General features: G+C 46.7%; 1 protein-coding gene across 1 annotated transcript in view; it reads left to right on the top strand.

The window, feature by feature from the left end:
- ube4a (ubiquitination factor E4A (UFD2 homolog, yeast)) overlaps positions 1 to 24,266 on the top strand; it is a 62,334-nt gene that overhangs the window by 22,588 nt on the left and 15,480 nt on the right. The window contains exons 5-13 of the mRNA XM_070894513.1: positions 5,467 to 5,619; positions 6,108 to 6,267; positions 7,329 to 7,531; positions 8,977 to 9,168; positions 9,979 to 10,312; positions 15,324 to 15,450; positions 16,225 to 16,532; positions 18,445 to 18,577; positions 21,630 to 21,817. Coding sequence (XP_070750614.1) covers positions 5,467 to 5,619; positions 6,108 to 6,267; positions 7,329 to 7,531; positions 8,977 to 9,168; positions 9,979 to 10,312; positions 15,324 to 15,450; positions 16,225 to 16,532; positions 18,445 to 18,577; positions 21,630 to 21,817 — 1,798 coding nt within the window. The remainder of the gene's footprint in view (positions 1 to 5,466; positions 5,620 to 6,107; positions 6,268 to 7,328; positions 7,532 to 8,976; positions 9,169 to 9,978; positions 10,313 to 15,323; positions 15,451 to 16,224; positions 16,533 to 18,444; positions 18,578 to 21,629; positions 21,818 to 24,266) is intronic.

Genomic DNA, 24,266 nt, shown 5'->3' with positions numbered 1-24,266 from the left:
TCGTGTAGTGTTAAGCCACATAGAAGGATGCAGGCTTATAGCACCTAAACATCTGGACTTGATTAGCTGATCTTGGTGGCAGGGCTGGGAGTGTGAGGAAAAGAAGCCTTGATGGATGGTTCAACCATTGTGCTGCGGGCCAGGCTTGATGGACCAGCTGATCTTTTCTTCTCTGTCAATTTTGTATGTTCGTATCTGTCAGTCCAGCAGCAGGAACACTGCAGTTTTCCTCGGAGTCCCTGGGTAAGAGGGAAAAATCATAAGCTCCCTGTTCCTGACTGTAGTCCAGTCACCTCTGTTGGAAAGTCAGCTGAGCACAGGATCTGAATTAGCTATGAGGGTTTCTGTGGGCAAATAGCCTGCTAATATTCGCGCGCTCATGATTAATGACAAGGTTTCGGGTGGGATGGAGTGTGTATGTTGTGATGCACAAGGTATCGCAATTGTGTGGGACAGGCTCAATGGACCAGAGGGTTTTTACCTGTCCTCCATTGTTCGTATCTCTTCGTCTATCAGAGGGTGCACATTGCCTGTGGACTCGTATCTCAGCATGAAGTAGGGCCAGATAAAAACCACTTGAGTTAGGTGAGTGGGCAAATGCATGGCAGATGCAGTATAACATGGATAAATGTGAGGTTATCCACTTTGGTGGCAAAAACACGAAGGCAGAATATTATCTGAATGGCGGCAGATTAGGAAAAGGGTGCAATGAGACCTGGGTACCATGAATTGAAAGTTGGCATGCAGGTACAGCAGGCGGTGAAGAAGGCAAATGGTATGTTGGCTTTCATAGCTAGGGGAATTGAGTATAGGAGCAGGGAGGTCTTACTGCAGTTGTACAGGGCCTTGGTGAGGCCTCACCTGGAATATTGTGTTCAGTTTTGGTCTCCTAATCTGAGGAAGGACGTTCTTGCTATTGAGGAAGTGCAGCGAAGGTTCACCAGACTGATTCCCGGGATGGTAGGACTGACATATGAGGAGAGACTGGATTGACTGAGCCTGTATTCACTGGAGTTTAGAAGAATGAGAGGGGATCTCATAGAAACATATAAAATTCTGACGATGCAGGAAGAATGTTCCCGATGTTGGGGCAGTCCAGAACCAGGGAACATAGTCTAAGGATAAGGGGTAAGCCATTTAGGACAGAGATGAGGAGAAACTTCTTCACTCAGAGTTGTTAATTCCCTACCGCAGAGAGTTGTTGATGCCAGTTTATTGGATATATTCAAGAGGGAGTTAGATATGGCCCTTACGGCTAAAGGGATCAGGGGGTATGGAGAGAAAGCAGGAAAGGGGTACTGAGGTGAATGATCAGCCATGATCTTTTTAATGGTGGTGCAGGCTCAAAGGGCCGAATGGCCTACAACTGCACCTATTTTCTATGTTTCTACGCGAATCCTTCAACTGGATGAAATGCTGGTTATAAGGAAGTATAAATTATTGCTCATGTAGTGATTCACTGCCTCATTATTTACCGCTCGAGGCTATTAAATCTGTTTTAATGAATATTAAGGATGATTCAGTGATGTTTAATAATTGCTTTGAGTAACATTTTTTGTTTCATTCGGGTCAATTAAAGTTGGCACATCCATCCTACGTTGGTTTAACAAGATGATTATTTGTTGCTAGGGGCATATTTGACTAAAAGATACAGATTATTGATAGGGTTGAGAGATTTCCACAGTGGGGTGTATATGTGTGGGATGTCCCCATGTAAACTCTGCAGTATCATCATCATCATAGGCAGTCCCTCGTATCGAGGATGACTTGCTTCCACGGCAAAAAAGGATGAGTTCACAGGTGTTTCAATGAAGGACCAAATACTCCAGGTCCTGAACTACATAGTGTAGGCTGGAAGATGCCTGTGCGAGGATTTTTTTAACATGGGGTGGCCGTTGCACACCAGCCACCACACTGGCTTGACAGAGCTAGGTCTTGGTCCAGTGGCAAGGGTTAACCAGGACGACTGGAGACCAGCTCTGCTGCACGGGCCTAGTGCGCACACATTTCGCAGTGTGGGCTGGGCCCGTGCTGCCCCTGGGCCCTCGCCTCTTCTGGCCCCAAACTTACGCCTCTCCTGGGCCCCGATCATCTACAATCTCTTATCGCTTCTTTGCCCGACCTCGCAGCGACCTTGAAGACGTCCCTCTTCGCTGCTGTCGCCCTCCTGCACGAGCCCGCACTGTACCTTGCAGTGGCATGTCACCACGCTGCCCATGACCACCAATAAACCACAGAGAGCAGTAATAAGTGCAACATATTTTTGGGAACAGTCCTTGATTCTTGGTCTCTGCTCCATTAGTTGGCCTCACCTGGGGCAGCAGTTGTTAAAAAACATATGCTAACATGGTAATGTTTTCTACAGAAGTTCATTCATCTAGCTAGCCTACCATTCTACCTGACGTTAGATTCCTTACTGTGATTCTGGGACTAATGCCCGATCCTCTTTATCAACAGGAATTCACTCAGCTCTTTTATTAAAAGAGAGATTGTCTGACAAAAGGACTTCCCCGGATCCAGTTTCTCCATGCTGTGACATTCTAGGCTGGTATCAAGTCCGTCGCCCCCCCCCCCCATCCCCCTATCGTTTTCTCCAGAGTAAAGTCCTAGGGTAGTTGACCTTTCCTCACAATTCAACCCTCAAATTAAAGAATCAACCATGTAGCCTCCTCCGGACTCCCTCCAACAATTCTACATCCTTTCTATAATGCAGGGATCAAAACCGAACACAGTACTACAGTTGTGACCCTAAGGCCAAATACAGATCGGAAAAGGACAAGAGAAAGACCAAATAGGCCTCGTGAGCTCACTTTGTCCAGATTATGGTGCTGTCACCATTTACCCACTCACTGACCGCACAGCGCCCTGGGAGGAGCAGAAAACCTGATTCCAATTCAGGAAGATTGCTGGAGAAATTTCTCTCCAACCCCTCAAGACAATCGAGCAAAGCTCCTGGTGACTGCAGTGTCCTGTGATTCCTCACATGCAACTGACAATGTCCTCTTCCCTCAGGAACTTGCCAAGTTCTCTTTTAAAGGACCACAGTGAATCCAAGCCCATCACATGTTTTGCGTAAACTTTTCCAGAGGTTGGTGACTGGAATAGGAGCATTTCCCGGCATGTAACCTAACTCTTTGCTTCTATATGCATGCCCTCCAATCCGATCCTTCGTACCCAACCAGATGAATCCAATCTAAAACAACAAAGGGATTGGATTCCTCTGAGCTTGTGTATTTACCAAAGTAAATAGCCCAAACTTTTGGAGCCTCTCCTCATAAGTAAGGGCTCTTAGGCTAGATACCATTCCGGCCTTCTCCAGTGCATTGATCTCCTTTATCATGTATAGGGACGAAAAATTAACCCAATGCTCATCGGTCTGGGCTTGATTCTATCCTTGGTCCCAGGAGTAGATGGTTAATAACAACTCATTTGTCCACCCAGGCCCCATGATTTTTAAGTTGCTGCCAGATCAACTACTAACTGTTTTGCATCGGAGAGAGACTTCAAGCTGCTTTCCTTCCTTTCACTCAGTGTGTTGTATCCTATTCCATTGATCAGGAGGATGCAAGTACAGTGCCGTGGCCACTGTCTGTGCAGTGCTGTTACTGACGGTCAAAGAGTGTTTGAAGACCAGTCCCTCAAAACTGTCACCAAGCTCATGGTCTACAGGACCGTAGTAATACTCGCCCTCCTGTATGGCTCAGAGACATGGACCATGTACAGTAGACACCTCATGTCGCTGGAGAAATACCACCAACGATGTCTCCGCAAGATCCTGCAAATTCCCTGGGAGGACTGACGTACCAACGTTAGCGTCCTCGACCAGGCCAACGTCCCCAGCATTGAAGCACTGACCACACTCGATCCGCTCCGCTGGGCAGGCCACATAGTTCGCATGCCAGACACTAGACTTCCAAAGCAAGCGCTCTACTCTGAACTCGTTCACGGCAAACCAGCCAAAGGCGGGCAGGGGAAACGTTACAAGGACACCCTCAAACCCTCCCTGATAAAGTGTGACATCCCCACCGACACCTGGGAGTCCCTGGCCAAAGACCGCCCTAAGTGGAGGAAGTGCATTTGGGAGGCCGCTGAGCTCCTCGAGTATCGTTGCCGAGAGCATGCAGAAATCAAGCAGAAGGAGCATGCGGCAAACCAGACTCGCCGCCCACTCTTTCCCTCAACGACTATCTGTCCCACCTGTGACAGAGACTGTGGTTCTCGTATTGGACTATACAGCCACCTAAGAACTCATGCGAAGAGTGGAAGCAAGTCCTCCTCGATCCTGAGGGACTGCCTATGATGATGATGATGATGATGACAAGACTGACCTGGAGTAATTCCCCTCCTGTGCCCATGGAACTGTCTTGGCTCTGCTTTGAGAATCTTTCTTCACTCCCTCATAACTTTGTCTCAGTCAAGATCTAGAACTTAGTGTAATGTGGATTTGCAGTTACCACTTAAAGTTCCTGTGTGATCCCTGACTCTGTTCTGTTAATAACTGTTTCCACATCTGTAATTTGACAATTGGCACCCATCCTATGTCTAAGTACCATGCTGCTTCTCAAAATTGGATTCCTTTTGGGGAAAAATCTGCTTGATGAGCATTTGCTGGCTATTTGAAAGAGTAGTCGTGCTTAGTCCCACATCCCCGCCTTTTGTCCGTAACCCTGTAAGTTCCACATCCACAAGTACCTCTCCAACTCTGTTTTAAAATTATTGATGGAATCACCTCCCGCCACCTTTTCAGCTAGAGCATTCCAAATCCTGAGAACACTGGAATGAAAACATTCTCCTCATCTCCCCTCTAGATCATTTTCCAATGATAGGTAGAAATCTTGTAGTTTGTAAATCTTGTAGAAATCCTGATTAAAGCGTAAAACATTTCCTAGTTAACACTTGGGACAGTTCAGTTGCCTGATGATGAACTTTTAGGTTCTGACTGTAAGCTGCTTCAGTAACCTTGTGACCCATTCAGCCTATTTTTTTGTGAAGTGCTTTGGGAGATGTGAGAAGGCGGATGTAAAAGCATGTCTTTTTTAATAAAAAAACTGAAAATGGAGGAACAAAGTTATGTTTAGTTAGAGTGGATGAATGATTAACTAGGCACTGGTGCAGAGACCTGCAAGTTTGCTATTTTTTTTTACGCTGCAACTTGTAGAAATCCTGATTAAAGCATAAAATGTTTCCATGTTAGCATTTAGTACAGTTCAAGTGCCTGGCTCCTGGCAGCATGTTATCTAGCAACAGCATCTTTTCAAACTATATTTAGTACGTTGAGTATCGAGCAACACTGTGAGCTTGGGTCAGTATTTTGCCTCTACTTGTGGAAAGGGAAATTCAAAACAATGGGAGCAAATGAGAAACGATTGTGGACTGGGAATTATGTACTTGATTGGGGCCTGAATGCATCTATCTGAAGCCAATGATGATGGACATTCAGTTCTGATTGTGGTTTATCTTTAATAGGCTTTGTTCAGTCGGATGCTGATTCAGGAACCAGGGTCTCACCTGATCTGCATGACAACCGGGAACGTTATTAATATGACAGCCGATCGAGATGCCGGAGAGAAGGACATTATCAGATACCTGTTTGCTTGTTTTCAAAGAGTAAAAGGAGAGGTATGTACGTCTGAGGGCCCTGCCAGTTGTCTAGCTAGTTCTTCCAGGTTGATTTTTTTTTTGTGAGTTTTCTCCTTTCATCCTCTGCTAGCGTATGAATCCATGGGCGCAGGAACCCTCCCTTTACATCGTTCAACTGATCATTCTTCATGTGTGTGCCTAGACAGTTGAGTATTGGCAGAATTTTCAATGAGAGGGGCATCACATTCCAACCCTGGCCTCACTGACTGCCTCAGCTTACACATGAAGGCAGCCACGGTATTTTGAGGCCACCTCTCGCCTATGGAACTGTAGCCCATTAAGGAGACTGCACCTTTTAAAGAGGAGGCGAGAAAATTGATGATGGAGGGGGAAAAAAGAAAGTTGTAAGTTCTCTCAGTCTCTGTGTTAAGATGTGTGCTAGTGCTATCATTTAGTGTTTTGAAAAATGTTAGACGATCAAAGCCCTTTCTCTATTCCACAATTTATGAAATATATTTTTTCAACAGATTACAAAGGTCCCGGAAAACCTGTTGGCTTACGCAATTCGATGTAAAATCCTGACTGTATCCAACGCGCATACAGTCCTCCTGACACCCGAGATCTACGCCAATCAGAATGTCTATGAACAACTAGTTGATTTGCTTCTTGAAGGAGTAAGTGGACCACGTAAGTAAATAATTCCAGCTGCAGGACTTTTCTGTATGCAAGATGCTGAATAGGCCTGAATTATACAGCACTTGTCAAGGGAAGAAAGGAAATGTTTGTGCATTTTAGAATAAGAAGAACTTGCATTTATACAGCTCCTTTCACAACCTCAGGCCGTCCCAAAGTGCTTCACAGCCAATGAAGTACTTTTGAAGTGATCGGCACTCAGTAGTCACAGCCCAGTGGTTCAATGATGTACTCAAAGATCGGTTATTTTATTACTTGCGTCATTATCTTTAGTAAGTACGTACTGCATTTCTTTATGCAATGGGTTTCAGCGTGCAATGCTTTGCTACAGCGAGTAGTTGAGGCAGCGACCATTGCATCTTTTAAGGGAACAGTATGTAAATATATAAAGCTGAGGGCTATGGGGAGAGGGCCGGGGAGCACAGCGGTTGAGTTTTGGCGAGCTCTTAAAAAGAGTCTGCATAGACAAGAAGGAACAAATGACCCCCTATTCTGCTGTAAGCCCTGTGTTTCGAAGTGAGAATATCTGGACAACCCAGACTTTGCAGAGAGTCTTAACAATTTAGATGAGATTAGTCGCAGGTGGCATTCTGGCCAAACAACTCTGATTACCTAAGTAAGTGGACGCCTCTTTAAAATCGTTGTTAGTATAGGGCTTTGGAAAATCCCCAAAGTACTGGCCGTTACGCTGGCAATGTGTTCCCATTCAAACAAGGCGAAGTAACATTTTAAAGATCACCAGATAGATTCGGATGAGGAAGGCCATTTAGACTCTCCCATCTAAAATGGACCATAGGTTTCCCACCCATAAGAATTTCCAATGTTTTCTTAAATAATTCCAGAGCTTTTGCCTCCACCACCCTACCCCGGACCTATTCCAGTGTTAGTCACTCTGTGTGTGAAGAAAAGTTTTGATATCCGTGCTGAGAAAGCCCTTTGCCAGTACAAACCTGAGGTTCTTGTCCTACTCTCCTGGATTGAACGTTCCTTTATCATTTACTAACTTTTATATCTTCTATGCGACACACGCTGTAATCTCTCTGTTACTTACGCAGACATGGAAAATGTTACCGAGTTTATGGACGAAGTGATAACTATCTTAAAGACAGACGAAGAGGTCCGGACATTCAATGAAGTCATGTTTCCAGTGTTGGACATTTTATTGCGACGCATCAGTGAGTTGGACCTTTGCCACATAATGCTGTACTGCTACCTGGATGTTCTTCTATATATCACCCGGCAGCCTGATCTGGCCAAAGTAAGACATTTCTGAATGTTTCTCTGCTGGTCCTGTGTATATGCACAGCTGCTGGGGGAAGTTTCTGTTTGATTGGGTTGGTATCTGACGCATGTGGGAGCCCATCCAAACCAAGCCACAGAGCAACTCTCACAGCTCGAGTTTCTGTTCGCATGATATGGAATGTACAGTCTGCATTGGTATACAACCTACTTGGCAAAGCCCATAAAACTTAGTCCCCAAACTTGCTAACCTGCCTATCAAGTGTGCTTGATGTCAACTAGCGAAAATGCGGTAGTTTATTAGTACAGAACTTTAAAAATATATATTTTAGGGCACGAGGGCAGCGCTGGCAAGGCCAGCATTTATTGCCCATCCCTAATTGCCCTCGAGAAGGTGGTGGTGAGCCACCTATTTGACAATTGCCCAGGCAGTTAAGAGTCAACCACATTGCTGTGGGTCTGGAGTTGTATAAAGGCCAGATCGGGTAATTGCCTTCTCTAAAGGACATTAGTGAACAGGATGGGTTTTTACAACAATCCGGTAGTTATATGGTACATAGTCACCATTACTGATACTAGATTTTTTTTAAACTTCTTCTAAATTCATCTCCACGAGTACAGAAAATGTTCGCTGAATACTGCTGTCATTAGTCAGTAAACTATCCCAGACTGCTAACCCAAGGCGTAATGTTATGATTTTATGCTATCAGTGGGGAGCCTGGCCAGTGGGAATGCAGATCGGAAAGTTGGGCATAAGCTGCCCGCTGTTTTCTGATGATTAGCTTTAATGAATGGAGAACTGTGCTCAGTGCGCGCGCACACCCGAATTTGTGACCTGCCGTACTGCTGGTTCCTGTGCATGCAGCATAAGGTTTGAAAATTACCCCTTAGTGTGTTAACCATTAATGCATCAGTGCTTCACAATTAAACCAAAAGACTAGCCTGTCTGACGGCAGGCTGCCCTGGAAATGTAACTGAGTCAGTTTTCCGATACTGTTTTTTTTTCCACCTCCGGTTCTCTTCTCGCCTCTCCTCAGATTCCTGATTTGTATTGTGGAATGGTTCCCTGAATGCCAATTGTCCTCTGGTTCTTTGCTCAGCTGGCTGTCTTCCATGTATGAAGCTGTATACTCAGAGTGCCTCACAACTGGTCGTGACCTTGCCCTCTCAAGATTTTACATGTGCACTTCCCAGCCGGCGGGTGGGGGGGTGGGTGTCACTGGATGGTAGTCAGGAGCAGAAACCTGATTAATTTGCTCTCCTACCCTACTGAGATTAAGACCATTTATCTGTACTGGGCATTTAGGAATTCCTATTATTAATGTGCCTGTGTTCTTGTGCAACTGCTTATTCCTTTTAATGTGTAAAAATAGAATTATCACCACAAGATTGAATATTTGAATTCTATATTTGATTTTTTTTAAACTTTCAGTTTCAAAAATAATTGCTGTTTATCTCCAACAGGTTTTCTTGGAGCATATTAAACCAAAGGATCCAAATAATGGAAACCTGTACCAACAGACGCTGCTGGGAACTGTCCTGAACATTTCTTGTCTGCTGAAAACCCCGGGGCTAGTAGAGAGTCACTTGTATTTTTTGAATCCCTCGAGATCCAGTGCTCAGGAGATCAAAGTCCAAGAATCCAACATTCACCAGGTGGGTCTTGGGCAGGTTTGAGGGGCTGTGGTGTAGTATCATTTTCTCCCCCTGTCTATTTTGTCTGGTCGTACGCTGCCTCGGGCTCAATGGGTGGGCTGCATCCTGACCTCTGCGTGTATCAATCTTGTTCCAACTGGCGGGAGGCTCAAAAGAGCTATGATACAAAATATCGAGAGTCCATCCATCAATAAAGGGGTTCTGCCAGCATTTATTGCCCATCCCGAAATGCCCCATAGAAGGTGGTGGTGAGCCGCTGCAGTCCGTGTGGTGAAGGTACTCCCACAGTGATGTTAGGGAGGGAATTTCAGGATTTTGACCCAGCGACTATGAAGGAATGGCCGATTATATTTCTAAGTCAGGATGGTGTGTGACTTGGAGGTGGTGGTGTTCCCATGCGCCTGCTGCCCTTGTCCTTCTAGGTGGTAGAGGTCGCGGGTTTGGGAGGTGCTGCCGAAGAAGCCTTGGCGAGTTGCTGCAGTGCATCTTGTAGATGGTGCACACTGCAGCCACGGTGCGCCGGTGGTGGATGGGGGGCCAATCAAGCGGGCTGCTTTGTCCCATTATTTACATGACATATAAAGCTAAATGTATATTTAGTTCTAAATCTTTGTCTCTAGTATTTCTGTTATACCCCTTTCTCGTTCTGTGCACGTGAGGATATGCAGTTAATGAGATTAGAGTGAGCAAAGACAGCCCCACCACCAATTGTGTGGTGGCTTTCCTATTGGTTACATCAGGAGTATTGTATTTTTTTTACACTATCTCATCTTGGGGAAGGACGTTCAGTATGTTGTTTTCATTTTTCAGTTCATGGTGCAATTTCACGACAAAATCTACCAGATTCTTCGCAACCTTATCCAGCTTTCCCCGGATACCAAACATCATATCCTTTCCTGGCTCGGGAACTGCCTCCACGCCAACTCGGGGCGGACGAAAATCTGGGCCAACCAGATGCCCGAACTCTTTTTCCAAATGTACGCATCGGATGCCTTCTTCCTGAACCTTGCTGCTGCTCTGCTGAAGCTGTGTCAACCCTTCTGCAAACCCAAGTCGCCTAAGCTGCTGACCTTTAACCCTACTTATTGTACCTTGAAAGAGCTGAATGAAGAGGAGCAGAAACGCAGAAACGTGCATATAAAAGGTACGGGCTTTTGCTTTTAGTTATAACATCAGAGAGTGCTGGCAACACTCAGTGGGGTTAGGCAGTATCCACGGAGAGAGAAACCGAGTTCATCTTTCAGCTTAGAAACATAGAAAATAGGTGCAGGAGTAGGCCATTCAGCCCTTCTAGCCTGCACCGCCATTCAATGAGTTCATGGCTGAACATGAAACTTCAGTACCCCCTTCCTGCTTTCTCGCCATACCCCTTGATCCCCCGAGTAGTAAGGACTTCATCTAACTCCCTTTTGAATATATTTAGTGAATTGGCCTCAACTACTTTCTGTGGTAGAGAATTCCACAGGTTCACCACTCTCTGGGTGAAGAAGTTTCTCCTCATCTCAGTCCTAAATGGCTTACCCCTTATCCTTAGACTGTGACCCCTGGTTCTGGACTTCCCCAACATTGGGAACATTCTTCCTGCATCTAACCTGTCTAAACCCGTCAGAATTTTAAACGTTTCTATGAGGTCCCCTCATTCTTCTGAACTCCAGTGAATACAAGCCCAGTTGATCCAGTCTTTCTTGATAGGTCAGTCCCGCCATCCCGGGAATCAGTCTGGTGAATCTTCGCTGCACTCCCTCAATAGCAAGAATGTCCTTCCTCAAGTTAGGAGACCAAAACTGTACACAATACTTCAGGTGTGGCCTCACCAAGGCCCTGTACAACTGTAGCAACACCTCCCTGCCCCTGTACTCAAATCCCCTCGCTATGAAGGCCAACATGCCATTTGCTTTCTTAACCGCCTGCTGTACCTGCATGCCAACCTTCAATGACTGATGTACCATGACACCCAGGTCTCGTTGCACCTTCCCTTTTCCTAATCTGTCACCATTCAGATAATAGTCTGTCTCTCTGTTTTTACCACCAAAGTGGATAACCTCACATTATACTTCATCTACCATGCATTTGCCCACTCACCTAACCTATCCAAGTCACTCTGCAGCCTCATAGCATCCTCCTCGCAGCTCACACTGCCACCCAACTTAGTGTCATCCGCAAATTTGGAGATACTACATTTAATCCCCTCGTCTAAATCATTAATGTACAATGTAAACAGCTGGGGCCCCAGCACAGAACCTTGCGGTGCCCCACTAGTCACTGCCTGACCTTGCATCAGAACTGGAAAAGGCTGGAGATGTAACGGGTTTTTAAGTCAGTACAAGGGCAGGGAATCATGGGAGGGGAGGAAAGAACAAAAGGTCTGTGGGAAGGCACGGGAGGTGATGAAAGGGGTGATGGTGCAAGGCAAAAGGGAGTAGCTAAATGGGACAGGTAAAGAAACAAAAGAAACATAGGAAATAGGTGCAGGAGTAGGCCATTCGGTCCTTCGAGCCTGCACCACCATTCAATAAGATCACAAAAGAAGGGTCCAGAAGAGGTGTAAATGGTAATGGCAGAATTATCAACAGCTGCTGTCCGGGAAAAAATAGGGCAGAAGTTATGATCTGAAATTGTTGAAGTCCGTGTTGAATTCGGAAGGTTGTAAAGCCCTAATTGAAAGATGAGTTGTTGTTCCTTGAGATTATGTTGAGCTTTGGTGCGACAGTGTAGGAGGCCGAGGACGGAGAGGTCAGAGTGGGACTGGAGCGAAGTGTAACAAGTGACCGGAAGCTCAGGGCCTCCACAGATGCTGCCTGACCTGCTGAGGATTTCCAGCATTTTCTACTTTTATTTTAGATTTCCAACATCCGCAATATTTTGCTTTTAGTTGTCTAGTGGTATTTTGGGAGTGGGGGTGGGAGGGTGGGGGGGGGGGGGTGTTTGACGTCAGTGTGTGTCATCTTGCCCAAGCTCTTGATGCAACTCGCTATTTATTTTATTAAAATGTCTCCGTTGAAATCAAAAACACCATGCACTTGCAACATACAGAGAGCATGGAACTGAACACTAGACCCAGAACTGGTTTGAGAGTTCCCTGGTGGGACTGCCCTGCCTCACCTGTCTCCTCGTTCACAGCGTGCTTTTCACCAGCGGCATGAGTGAATGTTGAGTAAAAATGAAGTCCTGTATTCTCGAGGATTTTAGATTCTTCCATTTTGGGGAAGCCTCTTCAAATGTTCAAATGGCATGCTCCCACGGACAGCCTGCAAACATTGGCACAGTCTTGAGACCCACCTGTGTTAACGTCCGAAAGACTGCATGAGACCCAAAAGAAAATGGTGCCATCATTGCAGGAAACTTTCTTTAATATTTCTACAGAGCAACAGAAATGAGGTGGGTAGTAGTTCAGCACATGTGAAGAAATCCAGGATTCTGATCATAAATAGACAGCAATCTCGATGACCTTGTAGACTCCTTAGAGTTCTGGCACCCGATTTGGGCAACGCGCTGCAAAGCATCACAGTTGCCATGTCTTATTTATTATTTAGGTGCTTCAATGAGCTTTAACTAAAGCAACAGTTAAACATTGATGTGCAAATTGTGGTTGAATTTCAAGATGTAGAAAGTGAGTTGTTCAGCACTTCCCATGAGAATCGATCTGCACGACCTTTGCTTGTTGTCAGTGTGTGTGTGTAATGATCATTCATGCTGAGAAATTCTGTGACCAGTATCTCCGATCTTTCTCCTTTCCCGAGATTGTTTTTGGGTGATTGCGCAAAAATGACTGTAGCATAGGATTAGCTTCACACCCATGCTGCAGTTACGGTGTTAGATCAGCCATGCTCTCATTGAATGGCAGAACAGGCTCGAGAGGCTGACTTTTAAACAAAAATGTTTCATTCGTTCACGGATGTGGATGCCGCCGGCATTTATTGCCCATCCCTAATTTCCCTCAAGAAGGTGTCTTGCTGGGCCCTTTCAGAGGGCAGTTAAGAGTCAACCACATTGCTGTGTGTCTGGAGTCACATATAGGCCAGACCGAGTAAGGACGGCAGATTTCCTTCCTTAAAGGACATTAGTGAACCCGATAGGTTTTTACGACAATCCGGTAGTTTCATGGTCACCATTACCGATACTAGCTTTTTATTCCAGTTTAATTTTTTTTAATTGAATTTAAATTCCCCAGCTGGTGTGGTGGGATTTGAGCTTGCATCTCCGGATCATTAGTCCAGGTCTCTGGATTACTCATCTAGGAGCATAACCACTGTGCTACCATCCTGACTGGCCTACTGTTCCTATGAGGGGCTGACTGGCCTACTGTTCCTATGAGGGGCTTAATGGCCTACTGTATGTTCCTAAATGCAGCCTGAATCTGTCATAAGGTCTCGAACCAACACCAGAACCAAGCTGAATGAGACTCTCTTGCGGAGATCGTCTTGCTCTGTTTCACTTGCAAGTCGGTTTGGGCACCCGATTTACACTTGAGTTTAGCAAAGGTGCAAAGTTTCTCACAGGCAAAGTTGTGGCGTGCAAATTCACCCATTGACGTAGAGTTTGATTAAACTTGCAATTGAGGGTAGTCCCAGGTTCTTACTGGCTCCTGACCGTTATCTCGCACTCTGCTGGGGGTCGTCGTCGTCGTCGTCATCATCATCATCATCATCATCATCATCATCATAGGCGGTCCCTCGAACAAGGAGGACTTCCACGAGAGTTCACAGCTGTTTCAATGAAGGACCCGATGTTCCAGTCTCAAACTCCAGTTGAGGGGATGGTAGATGCCTGTACGTGAATTTTTTTAATGTGACCGTTGCCCATCAGTCACCACATGGGCTTGACAGAGCTAGGCCTTTATAGAAACATAGAAAATAGGTGCAGGAGTAGGCCATTCAGCCCTTCGAGCCTGCACCGCCATTCAATGAGTTCATGGCTGAATATCCAGTGTCAAGGATTAACCAGGACGACTGGAGACCTGCTCTGCTGCACAGACCTAGTGCGCGCGCACATCGCAGTGTGGGCTGGTCCGTGCTGCCCCTGGGCCCTCGGCTCTTCTGGGCCCCATACCCTAATTCGCCGCACCTCCACCACGATGTTCCAGGGCCCAGCGCTCCAGCTATATTTATAGCCCCGACCTGCGGTGGTGTTCTCACACAGGTCGGGGGTAACCAATGTGAGACAGGTGAGTACAGAATCTCACCTGTAGGTGGTCCCAGCATGCAGTGCACCAGAACCAAATGTCAGCTTTGACCCAGTCACACCACTCACTTCCGGGTCAGAAGGCTGTGGGGTCAAGTGTCACTCCAGTTCTGTGTCCTGACCAATGGTCTTCCTGCAACCAACATCACCAAAACACATTATAACTGGTCGTGCATCTCATTAGTGTTGGAGGGGTGCATATGCGCAAAATGACTGCAGTATTCGTCAGCATAAGTTTCTGTGCTTGGCACAGAAGTCGAAAGGCCCACCCGATATTGGGCCTCCGGCTTCATTTACATCAGATGCCTGCAGGCCGTCCCGAGACAGCTCGCCGGTGAAGACCATTTGAATTTCCGGCCACTGCATCGCCAGCAGTGGCACTCTGATAGGTCTTGCAAGAGGAGGGCGTGATCGGGGGTGGGGTGCCACCAGGAGATTGGTCGCGATAGCAATTGTAGGGAATGATGGTGGAGGTGGGGGAGCAGTGGCAGGCAGCGGCCTGTGGTTTTAATGTGGAGCCGAGAGGAACACCTCTGCTATTCTGATTCCACATTCAGATAAATAACGAGCTCTGTTCAGGCCCAGCCTAGTGAGGTAAAGGGCAAATCATAGTGGCGTTATGACCTTTATTTGCATGTGCAAAGGGCCTAACAACTGTTTCAGGCATGGGCCCTGGACACCTCTTTTGATGCCTATACCAATATGGCGGGCGTTGCACTACTGGCTCAGAATGCGTGCACGCACACCGCCTGTCATAGTGGCTTCGGTACTTGTTTTAACGCCTGTAAAATGGGCGCCGCCTCATCGAATTTCAAGGCCATGATAACCAGCAGAGAGCCATTGGGTAAATTCTTAATACTTCAATTTTAGATGGCTGTTCTGTACCTCCAAAGTGCTACGTTTAATATTTTAAGGATGTTTTTTTATAAAGAGCCATTGCTTTTTCTGAAGGTTCTTTTGTTTCTTCGCCTTAGGTTTGGACAAGGAGACCTGCTTGATCCCGATCCCACAGGGACTGGAGCTGATGTTCGCTGAAACGTACAACCTGCTGACGGAGAATTTGATCCTGACTCAATTCGCCTTACACTTGGGTTTTCACAGGTACTTAGAGTGCGTAGGACTGTACAATGGTGGAGCAGAAAGTGCATCAGAAATTAAACTGGGTCATGTGTCGCCACTGGCCGTTCCCCCCCCCCCCCCCCCCCCCCCCACAAAACGGGAAGATGGCCGATCTGAAAAGGTAATTAACTCTAGTCCTCGGGGTGACGAGGGTGGCAAACTGTTGGATGCAGATATTCGACTGGCTGAGCTAACGGTGCAGGGGTTAACAACTTTGTAGTTTTGTTTTTTGGTTAGGAACATGCGAGTTCATGTGGCCGCAAAGTGTTGTATATTGAGCAATACGAGGCGCAGCATGCTGCTCACCATCAGGTTCAGAGCGACCGAACATAGTACGGTATACCTGGATACTCGCTCTGTAACGTAGAGACATGTGCCCTGGTGTGACTGAAACCTGGGTCATGGGAGCCAACTGTGCCAGCGATCCATTGGTTATCTCCCAACCGGTACCTATTCTGTGTGTGGGGGGGTGGTGGTCTCGGTGTGTGTGTGTGTGTGTGTGTGTGTGTGTGGGTGGGGTGGTTGTTGCGGCCTCTGCGCAGGGGAGGGGTCTTGGCCTCGGTGTGTGGCAGAGGTGGGGTTGTCTCTTCGGGGGGGGGGGGGGGGGTGGTGGGGGAGGGAGAGGGATGGCTCGGTCTGCGCGGGGAAGGGGTCTCTATCTCTGTGTGTGGGGGGGGGGGGCGCGAGGGTGTCTCTTTATCATCGCCCTGCAGGTTCAGTCTCTTGATGCTACAGCCGTGCTCTTTACTTTCGCAGGTTACACGATCAAATGATAAAGATGAACCAGAGCCTGCATCGGCTGCAGATTGCATGGAGGGAGGCACAGCAGTCCGCCAGCCCAGCCGCAGACAACCTGCGTGAGCAATTCGAGCGCCTGATGACGGTTTATTTATCAACCAAAGCTGCTGCCACGGAGCCGCAGATGCTCCATAACTGTATGAACTTGCAGATCGCCACCACAACAGTGCTGGTGCAGTTTGCTCTGGGCAATCAAGGCACAGACTACATGGACTTGACCTTTCCTCTTCGCGACCTGGAGTACTGCATGCTTTTTCATGTCCCAGGTATATGGCGCACCTTAATGGAAATTTGGGCACCTTTGCAGATGGCTGTGGATGCTGGGTCAGTTGAAATTTTAAAGACTGAGATCGTGGGATCTGGAACCACAAAGTGGGTAAACGGAGTTGAGGTAGAGATCAGCCATGATCTCGTTGAATGGTGGAAGAGGCTCAAGGGGCTGAATTGGCTGCTCTGTTCCTATAGGGCGTGTGCATCTTTGGACACTGCAATTCCGTGCAAATATTTTTGATTTTGTTAACTATCAAGATAGAGTTGACAGGAAGGAACTATTTCTTTTAGCAGAGAGGTCAATAATTTGGGCCGGGGTGGGTAGATTTAAAGTAATTGGTCGAAGGATTAGAGGAGAGTTGTTCACCCAGAGGGTGGTGGGGGTCTGGAACTCACTGGCTGAAAGGGTGGTAGAGGCAGAAAGCCTCATCACATTTAAAAAGTACTTGGATGTGCACTTAAAGTGCCGCAACCTACAGGGATACAGACCAAGAGCCGGAAAGTGGGATTAGGCTGGATAGCGCTTTTTCAGCGGGCACGGACCCGATGGGCCGAATGGCGGCCTCCTGTGCCGTAGATTTCTCTGATTCTATGAACTATCTGTTTGTATTATTATTAACTCTCAATGTGTGTCATGCCAAAGTGAGCCTCTGTGCTAACCATGTGACGCCTTGCACCAATAAGATCCCCACAAGAACAGACAAGTACATTCTTTTTTTACATTCACCACTTGTACGTTCGACTTTTTTCTTGTAATATTTACCTTTTTTTTTCCCCCCTCAAATGTTTGTTCTCGTTCATCCCGTGCTTCCAATCCCATCCCCTGGCTGCATCTGAGCAGTGCCACGGGATGTCAACTAAAAATATTTTATTGATAAACAATCGCTGGCCAATTTTTACTCTTAAGTGGAATTGTTCACCTGGCAGTAGTAGCTATCGGTTATTTTTTAGGCAGCCCGTACCGCCAGCGTTTGCTGCTTTGCGGCAGAGTTAATGCCAATGTTTCCTTTAAATTTTTTGGGGGGGGGGTTGGTGTATGTCCCCTTTAAGGAGCTGTGTGGCCCATTCATAATCGCACGCGCGGTTTTTCCCATTTTAAAATCCGGTGAGCCGGCTGCGCAGGAGCTGCAGAACGCTGCACGGTCGCTCAGCTCAAAGGGAACATTGGTTAGCGCCCTGTGCTCATCCTCCTAACAGTCTTGCTGTCCTGTCAACCAGGCCAGATTATCTGCTCCTTTCTTCTTCCAAGGTTCCTGTCCTGTTGCCTTGAGGGTACTGGCTCAGTGTTCATACCTGCCTCCACTCCCCGGCCACTGCTTATCCAGCACTGACGTGTAAGCTTTGAGATGTCCGATGCTTGCTTTTCAAAGTATATAGGTTCAGTTTCAGCACACCGTTTCGCTAAACAGGGGAGAAAATGAACATAAGATAAGAAATAGGAGCAGGAGTAGGTAATTTGGCCCCTCGAGCCTGCTCTGCCATTCAATAAGATCAAGGCTCATCTGATCTTGGCATCAACTCCACTTCCCTGCCCGCTCCCCATAACCCTTGACTCCCTCATTGTTCAAAATGGGCTGACGGTTCACTGTGGTTTGTTTCACCATCTGTTGCAGTGATGTTTTTTGCCAAATAGTTTGTTTTAGCAGTGCACCTCTATTGCAAATGGATAAGGCTGGTCCTCTGGATGAAATGTTGCACTGAGATCCACATCACCCTGAACGGGTGGGCATTAAAAGTGGTAACGGAATGACGATGGGGTTGGTACGCTGGAAGGGTGAGGTCTAATGGGCAGAAGGGGCCTTCTTCCACCTCGACCTAATTTAATGAGGAAGATTGTAATCCATTTTCTAGCTAATGGTGTGCACTGGTCCCTTTTGCTTCAGTGACTATTGTATTTATTTGTCACAGAGTTCTTTGCCGACAATCTGGGAGATTTTTTCATCTTCCTGCGAAGGTTTGCAGACGACATTCTGGAAACTGCGGGTGATTCCCTGGAGCAGCCTCTGCACTTTGTCACTGTGTTCATGGGTAACGTAGAGAGGTAAAAGCTAGGAACTCACTACCAAGCCTTGTACTACCCAGCGGCATGCGCAGGTGTTCGATGCTGCTATGCTTTTTACATTGGGAATTTCTGTTTATCCAAGTTAGGGATGTTGGTGCTGGGGAATGGCGCGCATTTCCATTTCGGGGTGTGGGCAGCAAGCACTGCCGGAGGAGTTATAGCATTGTCAGATGCTGAGTCCTGCTCTCTCGACTCTGCCCCAAAAATGTACCTCGCCTCCAATCCTCGGAAAAGCACCCCCCTACTCCACCAGTGCGGCATGTTTACGTATCCCGCACCAACGTCCTTTAGCCTCTTGCAATGAGTTTGCAGTTTAGTTCTGTATTCGGGTCCCTGTGGCTAATCAGACGTGGATTCGGACTCTCCCCAAATTCATTTTGCCTGAAACTGTGACACCCAATAGACAGAGCTGACTTTCATTATCATCGATCTGGTCCGGACTCAGACTCTGATCTCTGGTGAAGGGCTGGTATCTTAACTTGCTGCCTCTTCCTCCTGAGCAAGGTTAATCATTGAAACAACATTTTCGGTAGCTGCAATGCTACAGCTGGTAACTTGGAGACCCAAGATTAGTAGTTCTCAATCTAGATTCTTGCTTGTCCTTCCCCCCCCCCCCCTGCCTTCCCCAAGTTGCTTGATTCAGAAATAGTGTCCTGAGAATTAAGTGGGAATCTTTTGTAGAGGGAATATATTGCTCAATTGCACCTCCTTGAGTATCAGTTAAGGAGTACTGTTGGTGCAATTGTGCGTGGGAAGTGTGGACCCTTTTTATTTCTGGAAAATTTGCAGGGCTATGGGGAAAGGGCAGGGAATAGGACTAACTGAATAGCTCTTTCAAAGGGCCGGCACAGACTCAATGGGCCGAATGGCCACCTCCTGTGCTGTGTCATTCTATGACTCTGTGAAATAAGACTCAGCGTGCAAAGTGAATTCAGCTGCAGTATTTGTCTCCTTCCACTAGAGGAAGCTGTAGTTTGCAGCTCACCTGAAGCTCAGTCGTGAGGCAGCCTCTGTTCTGCAGCATTCTGGTAACACAGGCTCTCTCGTGACATCGCCAACGACCTGCGTGCTCTGTCCCTGGCTCAGTGAGTGCGCCCTCTTCCCCCAAATCTCTGGGACAGGCTGAGTAAAGGCACTGAGAGAGAGAGGAATAATGCACCAAAGTGGAGAACAGTCATTTCTCATTTATATTTCTCCTAAATATTCTATATAAAGAAATTTCAATGCAGAGTTCACTTAAGTTTTTGCATTTCTTGCTGACCCTTATGGGAAATTCAACCTTAGTTTCGCCTCATACCTGAGGATTTTAGTTGACGGGCAGGGGACAAGGAGATAGTTTTCATTTCTTCGTTCTCTAGTTATGTGATGATTAGTCTAAAACTGTAGTTCTTCCTCTCTCATCCAGTCCCTCTTGCTCTGCTCACAGCACAGTCAGAAGACAGTCCCGTGGATATGTCTCAAGGGATGTAACCCACGCTGCTAAAGGGTAATTGGTTTTGCCAGATTTGCTTTAGCTGCATAAAAACAGACCCCTACTTCCCCGCCCTCCCGTACCCCACCCACTGCAGGTGATCTGCTGGGACTAGCATTGCTCCTCTCCCTGAGGATCCAGAGACCCTGGGCATTATAGATCGGGCCTCCCAGCTGGAGCCCCGTGCACAGACACTGTACCCACCGGGCTGCAGTAACATAATTTCCAAACAATTGGAAAATGTCCTGCCGCACTCGGGAAGCTGTCCGACGAGCTCCAGTGTAAATAACTGTCCCTGTACAAATAACGTCGGCAGATAGTGACTGCTTTAAGTGAGGAATGTGGCCAAAGGCATGGGCGTTAATGCTCTGTATAGGTCTGCATTCCCAGAACACATGGAAGCAAAAAAAGCAAACCAGTAAATAACATTCTAAGCAGTAAAGTTAGGAACATCGAGAGTTACACAATGATTTATTTATCTGTGGTATTGCTCAGTGTTGTCACTAGGTTTTCAGTAAAGTGTAAGATTGCCCGTTTGAAATCTTTTCAAGTGTCCACTTGAATTATAGAAAAACAGCCAACACTGCAGTTGTAAATTCTGTTCTTACAAACTTGATGTGTCTGGAAGGAACACTGAGCTATGCAGTATAAGGGTGCTAACCAATGTTCCCTTTAAGTTGCATGGCTGTCTGGAGCTCCCACGCAGGCCGCTTGCCGGCTTTACAGTACAACAACAACTTGTATTTATATAGCGCCTTTAACGTAGTGAAACGTCCCAAGGCGCTTCACAGGAGTATTACGCGATAAATATTTGACACCGAGCCACAGAAGTATAAATTAGCGCAGGCTTGGTCAAAGAGATGGGTTTTAAGGAGCGTCTTGAAGGAGGAAAGAGAGGTAGAGAGTTTTAGGCAGGAAGTTCCAGAGCTTGGGGCCCAGGCAACAGAAGGCATGGCCACAATTGGTTGAGCAATTACAATCATGGATGCGCGAAAGGGCAGAATTAGAGGAGCGCAGACATCTCGGCCGGTTGTGGGTCTGGAGGAGATTACAGAAAATAAGGATGAGAATTTTGAAATCACGGTGCTACTTAACCGGGAGCCAATGTAGGTCAGCAAATACAGCGGTGATGGGTGAACGGGACTTGGTGCGAGTTGGGACATGGGCTGCCGAGTTTGGATGAGCTCAAGTTTACGTAAGGTAGAATGTGGGAGGCCAGCCAGGGGTGGGTTGCAATAGTTAAGTCCAGAAGTACAAAGGCATGGATATGAGGGTTTCAGCAGCTGTGGTCTGGTAGCAGCAGCTTGAAGTGATGAATTAAGAGTGTCATGCAAAAAAAACATTGGCTGAAGTAAAAAAAAAAAGTTTCAGTAGCGTGTTGATGGCACTACACCAGTGATGACACTGATCAATTGATTATCGTGGGGTTTTTCTTTTTATTTATATCATTGTTCAATTTCACGTGTCTGTACAGTCTCAGTCCTAATAGCTGGATTATGCTGAAAGATGTGTGTTGACTGACCAGCGAGCCTCTTTCTTCCCCTCCCCGTGATGCCTCAGGATGAAGAACCCTCACCTTCGAGCGAAGCTGGCTGAGGTACTTGAGGCTGTGATGCCTCACATGGAGCAGGTGCAGAACCCATTGATCAGCAGCATGTTCCACCGGCAGCGAGTCTTCTGCTCCTATCGGCATGCCCACTATCTCGCCGAAGCACTTATCAAAGTGTTTGTGGACATTGAATTCACAGGTACGTTCAACAGTTAGTAGCAGTGTCTGGTGACTACCACGTGTATTACAACAATGACAACATTTCTAGAGTACTTCATTGGCTGTAAAGTGCTTTTGGGACATCCTGAGGTTGTGAAAGGCGCTAGAGAAATGCAAGTCTTTAGTTTTAGAAGAAAGCACATGTGTGAAATTGCACTCCTACTTTCCAGCCAAGTTGCCATTTAAAAAAAAAACCCAGATACATTCCCATCAATCGGTATGATTCCCCAGAGAGGATGGAGTTTGATTTTCATGCACACTGACTATTCCATGCGCTGTCACCGCTGCACACGAACGGGGGAGCAACAGGCCAGGAGAGGGAGAGCGCAAGACAGGAGCCTGACGGAGACAAGTGGGAGGCAAACAGGGGAGTGGTGCTGAAGCATTCAGAGTGGGGTCGGGCTTTTGGCCATGAATAGATGAGTATGCCTTGCTGAGTGAGCTAGAGTATTGTAGGTTGCAGAATAGATCACTTCTAGATTTGCTTTATCATTCTTCGTGGTCGTAAACATTTTTCTCCCGCGCTCCCCTGACCAAAGAGGGTTCAACTTCCAACCCTCTTCCCCTCGTCGAGTTTAAATCTGGTACTGTCAGGAAATACATGGATGGCATTTACGAAAAGAGCTGATAGTTAATTATTTGAATCCTATTGCTCCGATGATACAGAGCAGATGTGTTCCATGCGACTCCTGTTTACACTTTCAGATTTTTGCTGGAGGAGGATATGGCATTGTTTGGTGATGGCCCTGCAAATGCAGATTACGCAGAGGCAGTAACTGTAGAATCGCTTTGTTGTGCTAAAGTCAAAGTTTTGTGCTACTTCATAGCGTCACCTTTTTGTAACTGAGCCACACAAACCACAAGGATCCCAGCTTCGAGCCCTGATCTGTGCTGACCGAGTTGAGTTCAGCTGGGACTGCAACGAGGAAATTGTAATTCCATCTCTACCACAACCCCATTCGGCCCATCGTGTGCGTGCTGGATGAAAAGGAGCTATCCAGCCTAATCCTACTTTCCAGCTCTCGGTCCGTAGCCCTGTAGGTTACGGCACTTCAAGTTCACATCCAAGTACTTTTTAAATGCAATGAGGGTTTCTGCCTCTACCACCCTTTCAGGCAGTGAGTTCCAGACCCCCACCACTCTCTGGATAAATCTCCCCTCTAATCCTTCTACCAATTACTTTAAATCTATGCCCCCTGGTTATTGACCCCTCTGCTAAGGGAACTAGGCCCTTCCTATCCACTCTATCTAGGCCCCTCATCATTTTATACACCTCAGTTAAGTCTGCTCTGCTCCAAAGAAAACAAACCCCAGCCTATCCGATCTTTCCTTGTGGACTAAAATTCTCCAGTCCTGCCAACATCCTCTTAAATTTCCTCTGCACCGTCTCTAGTGCAATCACATCGTTCCTGTAACTGCTTCTGCCCATCGTTGCATAACCCAGCAACCCTCTCTCTAGGGTACACTGGAGCCTGTGCAACTGTACCCCAGCAAGAGTTGGTGCCTTCAGAAGAAGGGGGGGGGGGTGCGAGAATAATTATATTTTATGTCAGTGCTTCGAAGATTATTAAAAAGAGCTATTTTGTGTTACTGCTGGAATAAGCAGCATAAAACCGCAGTGATTTTTACTCAAAAAAAAATGCAGCTGCCTCCTTCAAAAGGTTGAATTTTTTGGGTTAGCAAATGATTTTCTTGGCTGTTGCTTCCTTTCTTGGCAGTCTTTTATTTTTGGTTCTGTAAAATCACCTGTTTTTTATGTATCCTGGAGCTGAATAAGTAATTTTAGGGCCAACTGTTGAGTAGTGTTCAGAAAGACATGAACAAGAGTTTCTATTGAAGGTTATTTTCTTTGTGAAAGGCCGATGATGTTCGATTCCTTTGCTGATTTGTCAAATGATGAAACTATTCACTGCCTAGTTTTGGTAAACGCTGAACCGCACAAAGGACTTGTTTGCTGTGAACTTCCCAGGTTGGATGAAACTTCACCTGGTGGGCGATAGAGATGTACGAGATAGTCATTCTCTACCCAGGGCTGTGGAGGCTCAGTCGTTGAGAATATTCAAGACAGAGAGCGATAGATTTTTGGATATTGAGGGAATCCAGGGATTTGGGGATCGGGCGGGAATGTGGAGTTGAGGTCGAAGATCAGCCATGATCTTACTGAATGGCGGAGCAGGCTCGAGGGGCTGAATGGCCAACTCCTGCTATTTCTTATGTTCTTGTAAGTAAACAGCACAAAGAGTAAATAGTTACTTCAGGTTAAACACCTGATGGTAGGACAAGGTGATGCAGTTCCAAATTTAGAGCTAATGTCACAACACTTGGAATAGGCGTCTGGGCAGGTGACCAGTCCAGGAATCATTTTAAGAACCAGTTGAGCAGGTATGTTATTTCTGGATAGGTGAGCTAAGATAACATGAATGATCATC

Source organism: Pristiophorus japonicus, chromosome 11 (genome assembly GCF_044704955.1).
Source record: "Pristiophorus japonicus isolate sPriJap1 chromosome 11, sPriJap1.hap1, whole genome shotgun sequence".
Taxonomy (NCBI): domain Eukaryota; kingdom Metazoa; phylum Chordata; class Chondrichthyes; family Pristiophoridae; genus Pristiophorus; species Pristiophorus japonicus.
Note: the sequence above shows the minus strand (reverse complement) of the source record. Positions and strands in the feature narration are given on the sequence as shown.